The following is a 19,149-nucleotide window of genomic DNA, read 5'->3' as shown; positions in this document are numbered from 1 at the left end:
AAAAAAAAAAAAATAAAAGTTGTGGTTGCCGGGGGGAGGGGGTTTGGGAGAAGGGGGTGGGATTATGGACATTGGGGAGGGTATGTGATTTGGTGAGTGCTGTGAAGTGTGTAAACCTGGTGATTCACAGACCTGTACCCCTGGGGATAAAAATATATGTTTATAAAAATAAAAAATTATAAAAAAAAAAATAAAAAAAAAATAAAAATAAAAAAAGTTGTCCTATGAAGTGGTGGTGGTTCTCTTGTAGTCTTTTTTTTTTTCTTTCTTTCCTGCTTGGTTTTCTGGAGGAGGGGCCTGCCACGTGGGTTTTCAGTCAATGATGTTCCCTGAGTTAAGTCCTCCAGTCCCCCTCAAGGGGGTGGGCTCTGAGGAAAATGTTTTTTTCAGGCTTTTGTTCTCTGGAGGTTTTTATGTTTGTTCACCTTCCCCCCCCCCTTGCCTTGACCGCTTTTGATGGTTTTTGTAGGTTTAGAGGAAAGCAAACTACACCCTGACCTCCCTCTCAGAGAGAAGGCTCAGTCTGTTCTTCTGTGAGTGTTGCAGAGCCCATATAAATTTCCCCTTGGCCTCTGGCAGAGCACATTCCAAGTCGCGGTCCCTGGGGATGCAAGATCTTCTGCTTGTACCCAAAACCATGGCAGTGGTGGCTGTCTGGGAGCTCCAGACCACCAGAGAGGTTCCAAGTAGCGATCACATACTGAGATTTTCCTGCTGGCCCAGGCTGGGAGTGCCTGGTCTTTCTGGGTCTAAGAGTGCCCAGCTTGCTTGCACCTCTTTCAGGGGAGGCTGTGGGTCACGCGTGTGTCTCAGGCTCTGAGAACGGGGCACAGGTCTGAAAGCACCAGGCTGGGCCTTCACGCACATCTCTCAGGGGAGAGTTTGGGGCGCAGGCTCTGAAACAATGGCGCATATCAAAGAGCGCCGGCTGGGCCTTTGTACCTCTCTCAGGGGAGAATGTGGGGCACGCATATCTCAGGCTCTATAGCAGGGCTAGCGCATTCTGCCACCCTGGCATGGCTCCCATCCCCTCACAGGAGCCAGAACCGACGTGCAATCTCGGGCACGCTGGTGGCTCAGGGACCAAGGCCTGGTGTCTCCACCACACTTTCTCTGGCTCAGTGCCAGGGGAGGCTGTCCTGGGACCGGGGACTTGAGCCCCTATCCCTAGCCACCCTGATTCCCACAATTTCTCTCTCCCAATCCTTTGCTCTTTTGGAGTGCTTTCAACCAGTCTCCAGGTCAATGCTGGTCCCCAGATGCAGGGCACTCTCTCTTGTATTAGGAGTATTACTTTCCAACCAGTCACCTCTGGTGGCTCCCTCCCCCTTTTGTTTATCTTCCGATATCAGCCCGCCTTTCCCACTCCGCTTTACCTGCCCACTGGCATCTTCTGCCCCTGTAGAGATCCAGTTGCGTATAATTCTGATCTCAGACTGATTTCATGGGTGATTGGAGTTCTTTGGTAGGTAATCACCTCACTTTAGGGTACAGGTTGAAAAGGCGCCTCCACCTACTTCCCCGCCATCTTGTTCCCCCGGTCACAAATATTTTTGTGACATATTTTCACAGTGTGTTCACAAAAATATCTAGAAGTGTTATTGCTTTAGTGTTTACATTTTGTCCTAGAATCTGTTTTTAGTTTGTGTATGTGATATTTGATATGGATTGTAGTTTATTATTATTATTTTTTTTTACATAGATGAAAAGTTGTTTCATAACCAGTTGTAGAGAAGTCCATTCTTTGTCCAATGGATTTCCCTGGCATCTTTGTTTGAAATTAGTTAACCACATATGTGTTGCCTTATTTCTGGATTCTATCCCTCTTATCTATGTATCTATGTTTTCACCAATACCCCACTGTCTTGACCACTGTAGGTTCATAGTAAGTCCTTAAATTATTTTCAAAACTATTTTGCAATGCACTCTTCTTCATCTTCCCACATAAATATTACAATCAGTTTATTAATTTGTATGAGAAGTTCTCCGGGGATTTTAGTAGGGATTACATTGAACGTATTTATCAGTATTGAGTCTTCCAATCTGTGAACATGTATCTCTAGATTTATTTACTTGTTCTTCAACTTCTGTCAGTTAAGTTTTATTGATTTTAGCATACAAATCCTTCCCATTTTTGGTTAAATTTAACCTCTACATATTATAGAGGTTCTCTTGATATTGTTAGTGTGACTATTGTAAATGATAATATTTTTTAAATTTTACCTTCCAATTGTGATTTTCCAGAAAAATGTATTACAATGGATTTTACATCTCACATTCTATTTAGCAGTGTATACTCTTCTACTAGGTCTATGTGCCATCATTTATCCAACTAAACTCACTATATTTGGATATTTATATCATTTCTAACATTTTGCAGTTACCCAATGAATAATTTTGTGCATATATATATATATATATATATATTTATAGTGTTGAAACTGTACCTTCAGAGTAAATTTCTAAAAGTGTTTTTGCTAGGTTAAAGTTAAATGCATGTGAAATTTTGTTAGATATTTCCAAATTCCTCCATGAAAGGGTTGTATTTTACATCCTTCCAGCAATGTGTCAGAGTGTCTCCCACAGCTTCCCCAACATAGTGTACTGCTTTTATTCAGTCTCATGAATGAGAAATAGTATCTCAATGTAATTTTAATTGATATTTACCTTATTAAAGGTGAAGTTGAACATGAATATATTCAAGAACTATTTTTATATTTCTCTTCGTGAATTGGATTTTCATGTCTTTTGCCATTTTCCTTCCATTTTTAAAATGTATTTTTATTTTGAGGATAGTTGATCATCATGTGCTGTACAACTTGAAAGTATTTCCTCATGGATTGTTATTTGTCTTTTGATTTAACTTATGCTGCTTTTTGCCATGCAAGATTTGTTTTCATTTTCAGAGTGAAATTTATCAAAATATTTTCTTATTGTATCTTGAATTTTAATTGTAGTTAAAAGCTCATTTCTTTACTTTTTTTTTCTTTTTTCATGGAAGGAGCTGCCAAAATTTTTCAGTTCAGAGTCAGATAACAAAAACTTTACTTAGGCTGTTTGGCCCTAAGGTCTCTCTTCTAATTCATCACCTCAGCCACTGTAGCACAAAAGCCATCACAGACAGTTAGGAAATGAATAGATGTGGTTGTATTCCAGGAATGTCAGCAGCTGGTGTTCTGTTAGAAAATCTGAGAGGAAAAGTTTTCTATTTTCACTTATTCTATTATTTAAAATTAAGAAGTAGAGAAAATAATAAGTTTTGGTCTTGGTTTTATATTTTGTAATATTATGATCAAATATGCCATAGTAACCCATATAAGAAATTCAGTGCCTCAATATAATGAACATTAGGCCTGCTCCAAGCATGTGGAAGAACTTTATATGTATTCTCTAAGTTACTTCTCTCAGTGATTCCTCCAGGTAAATATGTTTATGTTTTCCATTTCCAAATGAGGAAAATGAATCAAAGATATGGCAAGAAATTTATCCAGAGTGAGCTAGTTAATATGGGGAGAGTGGATATTAACAAAGGGTCATTGAGAAAACCCTGAAACAGAAGGAAAGATAAAATAAAAATAAATGTCACTCCATAGTATATCATTCTAGGGAGGTGATTGACAAATATCTTCTGTAGAGGGATAAATGATCAATAGTTTAAGGTTTGTGGGTCTCTGTTGCAAATATTGGGCTCTGCCATTGTAATGCAAGGGCAGATTTCTATAGTTTGTAAGCATATGGTCCAGGCTGTGTTTCAGTAAAACCTTATTTACTAAACTGGGGGTTTGCTGGACTTGGGCATAGTTTGTGGCCCTCTTATTCCATGGTAACCACTCTTGTCATTGTATTTAATCATAGTTTTCCAGTTATTCTTTTTTCTGGGGGTGTAAGCAGTAATACCATAGAATGGAAAATACAAATATATAACCATTTGAAATGTCATATAGACAGTTTTATTTTATTATTTTTATATAGTTACATTTTAAATTATTATACAAACAATCTTTATTAAATGTAAAAACCCAAAAATATTGATGGCAGGGGTGCTGAAAATACTGACTCTACCTTTGGCTTTCCATCTTGATCAGATCCTCTCTTGGGGCTCCATGCTCTGGGTGCCTTTGGAGGTTAATATGCACACCTTAGTAATGCCTGCCATGGTTCACGTGAGGGGAGAATTGGTTTGACCTTCAGTAAAATTGTAAATTTTACTTATAATTCTTCAAAAAGCATGTTTTTAAGAGCTACATGGTATCCTCTCACTTCAAAGCCTCATAAATGAGGTACCCTGTGCCCTACTGCTCACAATGTAGTGTGTCATGGTTGTTTTGTGTTGAAAAGTAAGAGTGGTTCCATCTCCTGAGATTCACTACCACGTGGCCATGTTAATCAAGGTCTGCACTGTTCTTTTTAGGATTAAATGAAATAATCTGTATTTAGCACTGATACTGTGAGAAGCATATCAGTGCTTCTTTTTTTTTTTTTAAGATTTTATTTATTTATTTCACAGAAAGAGACACAGTGAGAGAGGGAACACAAACAGGAGTGAGAGAGGGAGCAGCAGGCTTCCTCCTGAGCAGGGAGCCTGATGTGAGGCTCGATCCCAGGACCCTGGGATTATGACCTGAGCCAAAGGCAGATGCTTAATGATTGAGCCACCCAGGTGCCCCTTATTCCCTCTTTTCATTCACATATTTCATTCACATCACAAGAAGTGGTCTTCTTACCTTTGCTTCTGTAGACTTATTAGGTGAAAGGTAAGGTGATGTTGAAATCATTCATTCAGTGTTCTCCTCCCAAAATCAACCACAAATAGGAGTCATAATGGACAGGGTGTAGGACATCAGATCATGTGTTTGCCTCTGAGAAGGCGATGACACTGCTGTGGGAGGACTTCATTCTGCCTCTCTAGCACCTCTGTACTTGGTAGCACCACCTGATTCTTAGAAAGAGAAAAAGAATGACTATGTTGTCATGATCTCGGGGACCAAGTATTAAATGCAGGCATGGTAATTATGTGATCAGATATTCGTGTTACTGTGTTAACAAAGGTACAAGGTTTGCGAAGTAAAGGTTTTTCCTCATCCTTTGCAAGTGGATTCTAAAGATGCAGGGGTGGAATTATTATATATTTTTTAGAAAAATATGGAACACTTCATGAATTCGCATGCCATCCTTGCACAGGGGCCATGCTAATATTCTATGTATCATTCCAGTTTTAGTGTATGTGCTGCTGAAGCAAGAAAGGGAGTGGAATTTTATACTGCATGTTTCCCTATTTCTTATAAACTCACAACCATACAGTTACTAATCACAGAATTCAATTCTCAATAATGATTTTTTGTTTTATTGGTTTGTGAGGGACAGTGCCTTTTTTTTTTCTTTAGAGATGTATGCAGGGTGTATTATCTTTCCTTTTAACCATTTGGTCCTTAGATTCTTAGTTTTCTTTGTAGAACCCTGGAGAACGAAGTCAGAGGCATATCCATCGTGCTGGAGACACCCAATGTGCTGGTTTTCTCCTAGAATTGATCCCTGAATGTGGAGAGGTTCTGCTTCTACCTCTAGAATACAGGGTTTAAACCTTGGTCTCTCCTATTCCAACAAATACCTGATTATTTACTTCAGGAATTAATGGTCAGATACCTTCAGGATGGCCTCAGATACAAATAGAAGGCAATATTTAATTCAAAGATCATTGAACCTCTGAAGAACTGTAATAAATGAATAAAATCAGAAAGTAGGAATAATAGGAAATATTTATGTAAAATGTATAACTTTTTCTGGATTCATTCTGAACCATTTAAATACTCAAAATCTCTTTCTCTATGGTGAATTAACAGATACATGGATTTTTCTCTGAACCACCTGTATTTTCAGAGTTCCCAGATAACAGAATTTCATGGGAAATAGTATCAAAATGTTTATGTTTCTACCAGTGCTGCTGATATCATGTGAAGCTCATTATATGAGTAGAATCTAAAATGTCTTCCTGCAGAGTTCAGGAAATATAGCAGAAAGAGAGGCTCAGGCTGGGCACCCAGCTGTGCAACCTCTGTGGTTGCCATATTGAGAAGGATGTGGGTAGGTCAGACCTGAAGATGGTTCTTGTGTAGCTTTTCTTAGCAAATCTGATGCTGTGGATCCAATCCCAGCAGGCACAGTAGTACATGGCCTCATCTTCTTGCTCTAAGAAATTTACCTTCAAGGTTGAAGTAGAAGTAATAGCATTTTTAGTTGCTTCAAGTTTGGTTTTCTTCCCACCTAAAGAAACTTGAGTATAGCTTGTCAAGATATATGTTAGATGTTCTATCTCCTGATGTGGTTTCTGCCGGTACCAGTGTATGACTTCATTGGTAAAGTCCTTAGAGGACACCTTGCATAATATGTGGGCACTCTTATATCTTTCTCTGGAAATTGATATTTCAGGTTGCTCCAACTTCACCTGCCCGAGGCCAACTGCAAAGCAAAGAAGAGAAATTCCCATGAACAAATGATAGAGAAAAAGGCAACGATAAAGATTTTCTTGACTCTCTCCTGTAGACTGAAGTGCCTGGGGGAAAACTCACAGGCCCAGAGACAGGAGAAGATGACTGCTTCCAGAAGTGGCATCCCGTTGGCCTGGCTGGCTCCCCAGTGACAAGGTAAGAAGTGAGGTTCCTGTTGGCAGGACTTGACATGTCAGTGGCAGGAGGGCGGGGCTCATTTGGGTATCTCAGAAGTGGTGGCTTAGATAGTTTTCTGAGGTTGTTCATGATTGGCCACAGATCTGAGCAGTCTGGGGCTTCCTGTGTCCCATCATTGCTGGGCAGATGGGGTGAGAGTATTCCCTATCTGCTAGGAAATTTCTAGTATGAATGTGTCTGTCTGGGGTAGGACAGGATGATTCTCACACCCATCAGCCATCCCTCCGGGATCGAATACTGCAGAAACATTGCTCAGAAACATGAGGATGTGCCTGCTGTGCTCAGCCCCTATGTCTGTCTGTCTCTGACTTGCTGTTGATCTGGGACTGGGATGGGAAATCTGACACAGCACAACAGAACAACAGGCAGTGAACTATCTCATGGATGTTGTTGAATGTGAGTTGTGCATAAGCATTTTTAATGTTAACTGAGATGTCACCAGGCAGATTAGGACTCAGAGAAATGCAATTTCATTTATCATCTGGGTGCCTCCAAGAAGGGACTAGGCTACAATTGCTGGGGATACACGGGTCAGAGCAGTCTCTGGAAACCAGCTTCTACTTGCCCTGGGCCTTGCAACAGTCTTGTGAGCATGATGTCATAGGCAGGATCATTTGCAAAGGAATGTTATGTCACATAAGTAAGGATGAGCTTTACAATTAATATTCTTCTGATGTCTGTTGTGGACTTGCAATGTGTCAGGCAGTGTTCTAAATGTTTTCTTACATTATTTTATTTATTACTCTCTGCAGTCTCATGAGAGAGCTGCCATGATTAGTCTCCATTTCCCAAATGAGTATAGTGGCAAAGAGAAGTGACTGAGGCAAAAACACAGAGCTGGTACATAATAGCACATACAAGAAATGTACTTCCTTAAAGGCAATTTGAGAAAAATGAACTGTAAAAATGACAGCACAAGGCACCCATCATTTACTTTTACTTTGATTTTTCTCTACATATTTATAATTTTTAAAGATTTATTCATTTATATGAGAGAGAGAGACAGAGAGACAATGCATGGGGATGACAAAGGTAGAAGAAAGAGAATTCCAAGCCGACTTCCTATTGAACTCAGAACTGGAATTGAGGCTTGATCCCAGGACCCCCAGTTCATGATCTGAACCAAAAGCAAGATCCAACCCTTTACTGACTATACCACCCAAGGACCCATGTACATATTTATAAACAGAAATAGGAATACTTGCAATTTAATATATAAATATACATTTTAACTGATATTTGTATATCTGTTTTTTAATTCTCCTTATTTGGTTAACTTATTGTAAGCAATACTGCAAGTCTTTAAGTAATTTATAAGAATATTTGTAATTGCCAAAAACTATTAAACACCTGTCCTTTATCACTTAACCCATTTAGTTAACATTGTGTTTTGAAAATTTATTAGGTCCTTAAAAAGATATTGTGAATATTAGTTATGACCTATGAAAATAGGCACCCTCCTATATACTTACCCCTTTGGATGGTGGCTATATTACTCAATTTTTTTCATGTTTGAGTTTCTATATATGTAATCACCATAAAAATATCTTTCAGAAAGTTAAAATTACATTATCACACTAAAAATGATAACAAACATAAAAGACATTCTGTGCCTGACAATAATATATCCTTTTGATGTTTTCAAGTTGTACTTGACACCCCTGATCCTTCTGTGACCCTGCGGGACCTGAGGCCACGCTGACCCTGCGTGGGCTTCGCCCCGGTTTAGCCTATGGAGCGCTGTCCCTCAGTGGAACAGACTTTTAAAAGTCCTGATTTTGTGTGCCGTTGCTCCGTGGCTTGCCGGGAGCTGGCCCCTCCCCCCGGGGTCTATCTTCCCGTCGCTTTGGATTCACTTCTCCGCCGGTCCTACCTTTCAGAAAGTGGTTGTTTTTCTGTTTCTAGAATTGCTGTTCTTCTCTTCAATCTGCTGATGGATTTGCAGGTATTTGCAATCTTTAGATAAGCTATCTAGCTGATCTCAGGCTAGCTGAAGTAGTCTCAGCCTGCTACTTCTCCGCCATCTTGACTCCTCCCCCACCTAGTCGATAATCTTTAATGTACTGTTGGATCTTATTAGCTAGGATCTTGTTGAGAATCTTGGCATCCATATTCATCAGGGATATTGGTCTGAAATTCTCCTTTTTGGTGGGGTCTTTGCCTGGTTTGGGGGTCAAGGTAATGCTGGCTTCATAAAAAGAGTCTGGAAGTTTTCCTTCTGTTTCTATTTTTTTGGAACAGTTTCAGGAGAATAGGTACTATTTCTTTTTTGATTGTTTGGTAGAATTATCCAGGGAATCCATTAGAATCTGGACTCCAGTTTTTCTGGGAGGTTTTTAATCACTGCTTCAATCTAATTACTAGTTATTGGTCTATTCAGGTTGTCAATGTCTTCCTGTTTCAGTCTTGGAAGTTTATAGGTTTCCAGGAATGCATCCATTTCTTCTAGGTTGCTTAACTTATTGGCATATAGCTGTTGATAATAATTTCTGATGATTATTTCTATTTCCTTTGTGTTAGTCATGATTTCTCCCCTTTCACTCATGATTTTATTAATTTGGGCCCTTTCTCTTTTCTTTTGGGTAAGTCTGGTCAGTGGTTTATTGATCTTATTAATTCTTTCAAAGAACAAGCTTCTAGTTTCATAAATGTGTTCTACTGTATTTCTGGTTTCTAATTCATTGATCTCTGTTCTAATCTTAATTATTTCCCTTCTCATATGTGGGTTAGGTTTAATTTGTTGTTGATTCTCCAGTTCTTTAAGGTTTCTTATTTTCTGTATTTGGGATTTTTCTATTTTTTTGAGTAAGGCTTAGATGGCAATGTATTTCCCCCTTAGGACCACCTTTGCCATATCCTATAGGTTTTGGATCAATGTGTCTTCATTCTCATTGGTTTCCATGAATTAAGTTCTTCTTTGATTTATTGATTGACCCAAACATTCTTGAGCAGAATGGTCTTTAGCTTCCAAGTGTTTGAATTTCTTCCATACTTTTCTTTTCTTTCTTTCTTTCTTTTTTTTTTTTTTTTCTTGAGATTGAGTTCCTGTTTCACAGCATTGTGGTCTGAGAATATGCAGGGAATAATCTCAATCTTTTGGTATCAGTTGAGACCTAATTTGTTGCCCAGTATGTGTTCTATTATGCAAGTTTGAGAAGAATTGTTGTTTTAGGATGGAAGTCTGTATATATCTATGAGGTCCACCTGGTACAGTGTGTCATTCAAAACTCTTGTTTTTTTTGTTGATTTTCTGCTTAGCTGATCTGTCTATTGCTGAGAGTGGAGTGTTAAAGTCTCCTGCAATTAACGTATTATTATCAACTAGACTCTATTTTGGTTAACAGTTAGCTTAGGTAATTGGCTCCTCCCAGGTTGGGGGCATAGATATTTACAATTGTTAGATCTTCTTGTTTGATAGACCCTTTAAGAATTATATAGTGTCCTGTATCTCTGACTAGAGTCTTTAGCTTAAAATCTAATTTGTCTGATATGAGAATTGCTACCCTGGATTTCCTTTCAGGTCTGTTGGCATGAAGGATCATTCTCCATCCACCCACTTTCAGTCTTGACATATCATTAGGTTCAAAATGCATCTCTTGTAGACAGCATATGGATGAGTCCTGTCTTTATCCAATCTGCAAGCCTGTGTTGTTTTATGGGAGCATTTAGGCTGTTCACATTGATAGTGATTATTGACAGAAAAGATTTTATTGTCATCATGTTGCCTGTGAAGCCCTTGTTTCTATGGATTGTCTGTATATCTGTTCTGTTTCACTTTTGGGGGTCTTTCTCCTTTTATAGAACACCCATTAATATTTCTTGCAAAGCCGCTTTAGTGGTCACATATTTTTTCAGTCTCTGCAGTCCTGGAAGCTTCTTACCTGTCCAACTATTCTGAATGACAGCCTTGCCAGATAAAGAATTCTTGGTTGCGTATTATTCTCATTTAGTACCCTGAATATGTCTTGTGAGCCCTTTCTGGCTTGCCAGGTCTCTGCGAACAAGTCTGATGTTATTCTGATGTTCCTTCCTCTGTATGTAAGGAATCTCTTCCCCCTAATGCCCTTAAAATAGTTTCCTTGGTTCTAAAATTTGTGAGTTTTACTATTACATGCCTGAGGTTTAATCTGCCCCCATTGATCTTGGGGGCTGTCCTCTGCCTCTAGGACACTATTACTTGTTTCATTCCCCAGATTACAGAAATTCTTGCTACAATTTGGTCAAATATATCTTCTAGTCCTCAGAGATCCCTATAATAGTGACATTGGAACATTTCATAACATCATTTATTTCTCTAATTCTGTTTTCATGTATTTTAAGCTGTTTGTTCCAGGTATCCTCCTACTCCTTCTTTTCTATTAGTTTGTCTTCATGATGGCTGGTTTGTCCTTCTGTCTCATTTACCCTAACTGTTAGAGTATCTAGATTAGATACTCTCATTGATAGCATTTTTAAGTTCTGCCAGATCTACTGCCACTTATGCCCTTAATGAATCTATGTTGCCAAATCTAGTTTTCTCCAGCCTACTATTATCTTTACAACTATTACCCTGAAGTCTATTTCTGACATCTTGCTTAGATCCATATCCATTAGACCTGCTGGAGAAGCCATTGTCTCTGTGTCTTTTCTTTGCTGGAAATTCCTCCTACTTATCATTCTGTTGAATTGCAGTTAAGGGGATATATAGTTGAAAATATCAACCACTATCCAAGCAAGGTGGACCCTGGGGAGTTTTGGAGCAATCAGAAGTCACTGATGAAAGAAGGAAAGAAAGAAAAAAAAAGAAAGAAAGAAAGAAAGAAAAAAGAAAGAAAGAAAGAAAGAAAGAAAGAAAATAATCCAGCCAAAATAAGCCCCAAGAGTAAGGCTGTAAAGTACAAAACCAAAACCAAACCAACACACAAAAAGACCATCAAAAGAAAAAATAAAAACAAAACAAAACAAATAAATAAATAAAAGGGGGGGTTATGGAAGGTGATTATAATCCCTCAATGTGGATGAGAAAGGATATTTCAGTTCTTCCTGCATGTATCTTGTTATTTTTGTTATAGAACTCAAATTTCCAGAGATACAGGGAAATTAAAACTGGCATATATATAATGATAGCATTGAAAAGGAAAAAAAAAGGACTATAGTGAAGCTTATATCTATATTTATATCTATATATATAAAGAAAAAGAAAAAGGTATATGTATGAAAAAGTTCAAGTTAAAATGTTACTACAGAATATGTTGTATTAAACATCTAATTAAAATGGCAAGTAGGTAAAAGAAATAAAAGAACAAGAATCATGAGAAAGAATTGAGAAAAAAAAAGAGGGGGAGAGAAAAGTTGTAGCTAAGAAATATATAGGCTGTAAGGCAATACCAGGAACTTAATATACTGTTTTCCCCTGGTGCTGGGGTTTTATGGTTTCATGGGGACCCTATCGTTTTTTTGTCTTCTTTCAGTTTGTCTTCTGGGATAGGGGTCTGCCACATTGTTTTTCAATCAATCCTGCTTGGGGTGATTTGCCCTGCTCCCCATCAAGGGTCTGTGTTTTTTGGGCTGTTGTTCTCTGGAGGCTTTTGTTCTCTGATGGCATTTTGTGCCTTTTCGAAGGGTAAGAGCAAAGTCAACTGTCTGCACCCAGACCTCCACCTCAAAGAGAAGCCACAGTCTGATCCTTTCTGAATGGTCCAGAACACAGATTCACCTTTTATAAGCCTTGTTGAATACTGTAGACTCCCACAGGTGGTCTGTGCCCCCAGTGACCACCTCAGTGGTCAGTGGAGGCCCCCGCTTGTCTCTGTACACTGGTGCCATGAAAACCACTAGTGATACTGGTCCAGGTGAGCCTGGTCACAGCAGCTGCAATTCCTGGGACCCCTGACTCAAGTCTGCCCCAGGTCCTCTCAGCCCCAATGGGGGTTGAGGCAATGGAGGTGGCAGGAGTGGCAGTGGCAGCTGCCAGCCCCAGTGACTGCTGCCTTGAGTTTGTGTCAGGTCCTCTCAGGCAAGCAGGTGGAAGCTGCGGCCAGTCCCAGGACTGTGGGCATAGGTCCACACCTGCAGCCACATGGTCCCAACAATCTTCCCTTAAGTCTCTTTGTTCTGTGTGAGTGCTGTTACCAGTCCCTTCACATCTTGCAGCCACTAGTCTCCAAGCTACTGCTGGAACCCAAGCCCCGGCACTTTTGCATTGGGGTATTACTTTCCAATGGCTAGCTCTGGTGGCTCCCTCACCCTTCTCTTTATCTTCCAATATCTGTTCATGCAAACCCAACTTCTCCTTTGTACCTCTCAACTGATGATCCTCTGCCTCCGTAGAGAACAGATGTGTATAATCTTACATCTCAGGTTGATTTCATGAGTGTTCAGAGTGTTCTGGTAGATATCCAGCTCAATTCAGGGAACAGGTTGAAATAGGGTCTCCTACTTCTCTGGCATCTTGCTCCTTCTCCCTTGTGTTCCTAATCCTAAGGAAAAAGCTCTCAGCTTTTCCCCATTGAGAATGATATTCACTGTAGGCTTTCTATAGATGGCTTTCATGAAATTGAGGACTGTGCCCTCTATCCCTACACTCTGAAGAGTTACAATCAGAAAAGATGCTGTATTTTGTCAAATGCATTTTCTGCATCAATTGAGAGGACAATATGGTCCTTGTCTCTTCTTTTAAAAAGACAGTCTCTTCAATAAATGGTGCTGGGAAAATTGGACATCTATATATGGAAGAATGAAACTGGACCATTCTTTCACACTGTAAACAAAGATAAACTCTAAATGAATGACAGACCTCAATCTGAGACAGGAATCCATCAAAATCCTAGAGGAGAAAATAGGTAGTAACCTCTTCAACCTTAGCCACAGCAACTTATTTCAAGATGCCTTCCAAAAGAACAACAAAGAAAGCCTAAACCCAGCAGGAGAAGAGAAATCATAAAGATCAGAACAGAAATCAATGAAATAGAAACCAAAAAAAACAATAGAACAAATCAATGAAACTAGGAGCTCATTCTTTGAAAGAATTAATGATTGATAAACCCCTAGCCAGACTTATCAAAAAGAAAAGAGAAAGGACTCAAATAAATAAAATCATGAATGAAAGAGGAGAGATCACAATCAACACCAAAGAAATACAAACAATTATAAGAACACACTATGAGCAACTCTATGCCAACAAATTCAACAATCTGGAAGAAATGGATACATTCCTAGAGACATATAAACTACAACAACTGAACCAGGAAGAAATAGAAAACCTGAACAGACCCATAGCCAGTAAGGAGATTGAAGCAGTCATCAAAAATCTCCAAACAAACAAAAGCCCAGGGCCAGACAGCTTCCCAGGGGAATTCTACCAAACATTTAAAGAAGAATTAATTCCTATTCTTCTGAAACTGTTCCTAAAAATAGAAATGGAAGGAAAACTTCCAAACTCATTTTATGAGGCCAGAATCACCTTGATCCCCAAACTAGACAAGGATCCCATCAAAAAAGAGAATTACAGACCAATATCCTTGATGAACACAGATAGAAAATTCTCACCAAAATACTAGCCAATAGGATCCAACAGTACATAGAAAGGATTATTCACTACGACCAAGTGGAATTTATTCCAGGGCTGCAATGTTGGTTCAACATCCGCAAATCAGTCAATGTGATACAACACATCAATAAAAGAAAGAACAAGAACCATATGATACTCTCAATAGATGCTGAAAAAGCATTTGACAAAGTACAGCATCCCTTCCTGATCAAAACTCTTCAAAGTGTAGGGATAGAGGGTACATACCTCAATATTATCAAAGCCATTTATGAAAAACCCACTGCAAATATTCTCAATGGAGAAAAACTGAAATTTTTTCCGCTAAGGCCAGGAACATGGCAGGGATGTCCATTATCACCACTGCTATTCAACATAGTACTAGAAGTCCTAGCCTCAGCAATCAGACAACAAAAAGAAATTAAAGGCATCCAAATTGGCAAAGAAGAAGTCAAATTATCACTCTTTGCAGATGATATGATACTATATGTGGAAAATCCAAAAGACCCCACTCTAAAACTGCTAGAACTTGTATAGAAATTCAGAAATGTCAGGATATAAAATCAATGCACAGAAATTGGTTGCATTTCTTTACACCAACAACAAGAGAGAAGAAAGAAAATATAGGAGTCAATGCCATTTACAACTGCACCTCAAACCATAAGATAACTAGGAATAAACCTCACTAAAGAGGCAAAGAATCTATACTCAGAACGCTATAAAGAACTCATGAAAGAAATTGAGGAAGACACAAAGAAATGGAAAAATGTTCCATGCTCATGGATTGGAAGAACAAATATTGTGAAAATGTCTATGCTACCTAAAGCGATCTACACATTTAATGCAATCCCTATCAAAATCCCATCCATTTTCTTCAAAGAAATGGAACAAATAATCCTAAAATTTGTATGGAACCAGAAAAAAAACCCGAATAGCCAGACGCATGTTGAAAAAGAAAGCAAAAGTTGGTGGTATCACAATTCCAGACTTCAAGCTCTATTCCAAAGCTGGCATCATCAAGACAATATGGTACTGGCACAAAAACAGACACATAGATCAGTGGTACAGAATAGAAAGCCCAGAAGTAGACCCTCAACTCTATGGTCAACTAATCTTCAATAAAGCAGGAAAGAATGTCCAATGGAAAAAAGTCTTTTCAACAAATAGTGTTGGGAAAATTAGACAGCCACATGCAGAAAAAGGAAACTGTAACATTTCCTTACACCACACCCCAAAATAGACTCCAAATAGATGAAAGACCTCAATGAAAGAAAGAAATCCATCAAAATCCTTGAGGAAAATGCAGGCAGCCACCTTTTTGACCTCAGCCACCGCATCTTCTTCCTAGAAACATCACCAAAGGCAAGGGAAGCAAGGGCAAAAATGAACTATTGGGACTTCATCAAGATCAAAAACTTCTGCACAGGAAAGCAAATAGTCAGCAAAACCAAAAGACAACTGACAGAATGGGAGAAAACATTTGCAAATGACATATCAGATAAAGGGCTAGTATCCAAAATCTATAAAGAACTTATCAAACTCAACACCCAAAGAACAAATAATCCAATCAAGAAATGGGCAGGGACATGAACAGACGTTTCTGCAAAGAAGACATCCAGATAGCCAACAGACACATGAAAAAGTGCTCCACATCACTCGGCATTAGGGAAATACAAATCAAAATGAGATACCACCTCACCCCAGTCAGATGGTTAAAGTTAACAAGTCAAGAATTGACAGATGTTGGCAAGGATGCAGAGAAAGGGGACCCTCCTACACTGTTGGTGGGCATGCAAGCTGGTGCAGACACTCTGGAAAAGTGAGGAAGCATGGAGCTTCCTCAAAAAGTTGAAAACAGAGCTACCCAATACCCAGCAATTGCACTACTGGGACAGGTGAGGCCCTTCTGTAACTAGACCCTCAGGTTCCTCCTGCTGGGGACCCACCAGAGTCAGAAATCACGATGGATAGGGTGTGTGACACATGATCCTGAGTTTGCCCTGGGGAAGGGCTGACACCTCTGTGGGAGGAATTCATTCTGCTTCCATAACATCTCTGCACTTGATAGCACACTTGATTCTTAGAATGAGAAACGGACAATGAAGGTGCCTTCATGATCTCAGGAGCTAGAGGTAAACGACAAGTATGGCAATTATGTGATCAGATATCCATGTTACCAAACGTATCGAATTTTTGTGAAGTAAATGTTTTTCCTTTAGATTTGAGAGTGGAGTCTGAAGAGGTGAAAGAGAAGCTTTTGTAGTTTCATACACCACACTGTGAAACTATACTGTGAGTTCTTGAAAACTCACAACCATTCAGTTAATAATCACAAAATTCGTTCTTAATAATTATTTTTTGTTTTATTGATTAGGAACATTGCCTTCTTTTTTTTTTAAATTTAGAGATATAAGGAGTGCATATTATCTTTCTTTTTAACCATTTGGCCCTTATTTAGGATCTTTAGTTTTCTTTGTAGAACCCTGGAGAACAAAGTCAGAGGTGTATCTACTGTACTGGAGACACCTGATGTGTTCAGGGGACTGTTTCAATAGAGCAATCCTAATTTTGTTCCAGTATTGATGCCTGAATATAGAGTAGGTATTGCTTCTATCTCTAGGATATAGGATTAAACCTAGGATAATGGTCTCTCCTATGCCCGCAAATTGCTGATTATTTACTTCAGGAATTAATGGTCAGATTCCTTCAGGATGGTGTCAGACACTAAGGAAAGACATACAGTACTTATATTTGACAGATCACTGTGCCTCAGAAGAACTGTAATGCCTATGAATAAAATCAGAAAGTGGTCTTAACAGAAAATATTTATGTAAAGTATATACCACTTCCTGGCTTCATTTTGAGCCATTCAACTACTGGGGGTCTCTTTCTCTACAGTGAATGAAGAGATAAACGAATTTTTCTCTGAACCATTCATCTTGTATTTTCAGAGTTCCCAGGCAACTGAATTTCATGGGAAATAGCATCAAAATGTTAATGTTTGTACCACCATTGCTGATATCATGTGGAGCTCACTATATGAGCAGAATCTATAATGTCTTCCTGCATAAATCAGGAAATACAGCAGAGGGAGAGACTCAGGCTAAACACTCAGCTATGCAGCCTTTGTGGTTGCCCATATTGGGAAGGATGTGGGTGGGTCAGATCTGAAGATGGTTCTTGGGTAGCTTTGCCTAACAACTCTGATGCTGTGGTTCCCCTCCAGCAGGCACAGTAGTACATGGCCTCATCTTCTTGCTCTAAGAAATTTACCTTCAAGGTTGAAGTAGAAGTAATAGCATTTTTAGTTGCTTCAAGTTTGGTTTTCTTCCCACCTAAAGAAACTTGAATAGAGATTGATTGGACCAATCCTAGATGTTCTATCTCCTGATGTGGTTTCTTCCGGTACCAGTGTATGACTGCATTGGTAAAGTCCTTAGTGGACACCTTGCATAATATGTGGGCACTCTCATCTCTTGTTCTGGAAATTGATATTTCAGGTTGCTCTAATATCACCTGCCCGAGGCCAACTGCAAAGCAAAGCAGAGATATTCCCATGAACAAATGATACAGAAAAAGGCAACGATAAAGAATTTCTTGACTCTCTCCTGTAGACTGAAGTGCCTGGGGGAAAACTCACAGGCCCAGAGACAGGAGAAGATGACTGCTTCCAGAAGTGGCATCCCGTTGGCCTGGCTGGCTCCCCAGTGACAAGGTAAGAAGTGAGGTTCCTGTTGGCAGGACTTGACATGTCAGTGGCAGGAGGGCGGGGCTCATTTGGGTATCTCAGAAGTGGTGGCTTAGATAGTTTTCTGAGGTTGTTCATGATTGGCCACAGATCTGAGCAGTCTGGGGCTTCCTGTGTCCCATCATTGCTGGGCAGATGGGGTGAGAGTATTCCCTATCTGCTAGGAAATTTCTAGTATGAATGTGTCTGTCTGGGGTAGGACAGGATGATTCTCACACCCATCAGCCATCCCTCCGGGATCGAATACTGCAGAAACATTGCTCAGAAACATGAGGATGTGCCTGCTGTGCTCAGCCCCTATGTCTGTCTGTCTCTGACTTGCTGTTGATCTGGGACTGGGATGGGAAATCTGACACAGCACAACAGAACAACAGGCAGTGAACTATCTCATGGATGTTGTTGAATGTGAGTTGTGCATAAGCATTTTTAATGTTAACTGAGATGTCACCAGGCAGATTAGGACTCAGAGAAATGCAATTTCATTTATCATCTGGGTGCCTCCAAGAAGGGACTAGGCTACAATTGCTGGGGATACACGGGTCAGAGCAGTCTCTGGAAACCAGCTTCTACTTGCCCTGGGCCTTGCAACAGTCTTGTGAGCATGATGTCATAGGCAGGATCATTTGCAAAGGAATGTTATGTCACATAAGTAAGGATGAGCTTTACAATTAATATTCTTCTGATGTCTGTTGTGGACTTGCAATGTGTCAGGCAGTGTTCTAAATGTTTTCTTACATTATTTTATTTATTACTCTCTGCAGTCTCATGAGAGAGCTGCCATGATTAGTCTCCATTTCCCAAATGAGTATAGTGGCAAAGAGAAGTGACTGAGGCAAAAACACAGAGCTGGTACATAACAGAGCACACACAAGAAACATACTTCCTTAAAGACAATTTGAGAAAAATGAACTGTAAAAATGACAACACAGGCACCTATCATTTACTTTTACTTTGATTCTTCCATACATATGTATAATTTTTTTAAAGCTTTGTTCATATATTTGTTTGAAAGAGAGAGAGAGAGAGAGGAGGAGAATGGATGGGGGAAGGGGGAGAAGCACAGGGAGAGAGAATCTCAAAAAGATTCCACCCTGACCTCAGAACTAGATGCTGGCCTCAAGCCCAGAACACTGAGATCAAGATCTGAGCCAAACTAAGAGTCCAAAGCTTAACTTACTAAGCCACCTAGGTTT

General features: G+C 39.4%; 1 protein-coding gene, 1 non-coding gene and 1 gene segment (V, D, J or C); all 3 read right to left on the bottom strand.

The window, feature by feature from the left end:
* Positions 1-6,645, bottom strand: part of LOC101693047 — a 39,668-nt gene extending 33,023 nt beyond the window's left edge. Inside the window, exons 1-2 of the mRNA XM_013059022.2 lie at positions 6,567-6,645; positions 6,093-6,456 (exon numbers count right to left, since the gene is read on the bottom strand). Coding sequence (XP_012914476.1) covers positions 6,093-6,456; positions 6,567-6,609 — 407 coding nt within the window. The 5' untranslated portion in view covers positions 6,610-6,645. The remainder of the gene's footprint in view (positions 1-6,092; positions 6,457-6,566) is intronic.
* On the bottom strand, positions 5,137-5,239 carry LOC123387080. Its single transcript, XR_006601443.1, has one exon. It is a non-coding gene; the product is annotated as a U6 spliceosomal RNA (small nuclear RNA).
* A 10,674-nt stretch (positions 6,646-17,319) lies between the features above and the next one.
* LOC101684369 lies at positions 17,320-17,927 on the bottom strand. The segment is given in 2 exon segments: positions 17,320-17,738; positions 17,849-17,927. Coding segments are annotated over 2 exon segments (462 nt in total).
* Positions 17,928-19,149: the final 1,222 nt, after the last annotated feature.

Source organism: Mustela putorius, unplaced genomic scaffold (assembly GCF_011764305.1).
Source record: "Mustela putorius furo isolate JIRA1106 unplaced genomic scaffold, ASM1176430v1.1 tig00003845_pilon_pilon_pilon, whole genome shotgun sequence".
NCBI classification, from domain to species: domain Eukaryota; kingdom Metazoa; phylum Chordata; class Mammalia; order Carnivora; family Mustelidae; genus Mustela; species Mustela putorius.
The sequence above is the reverse complement of the archived record's forward strand: the minus strand, read 5'-3'. Positions and strand labels throughout refer to the sequence as shown.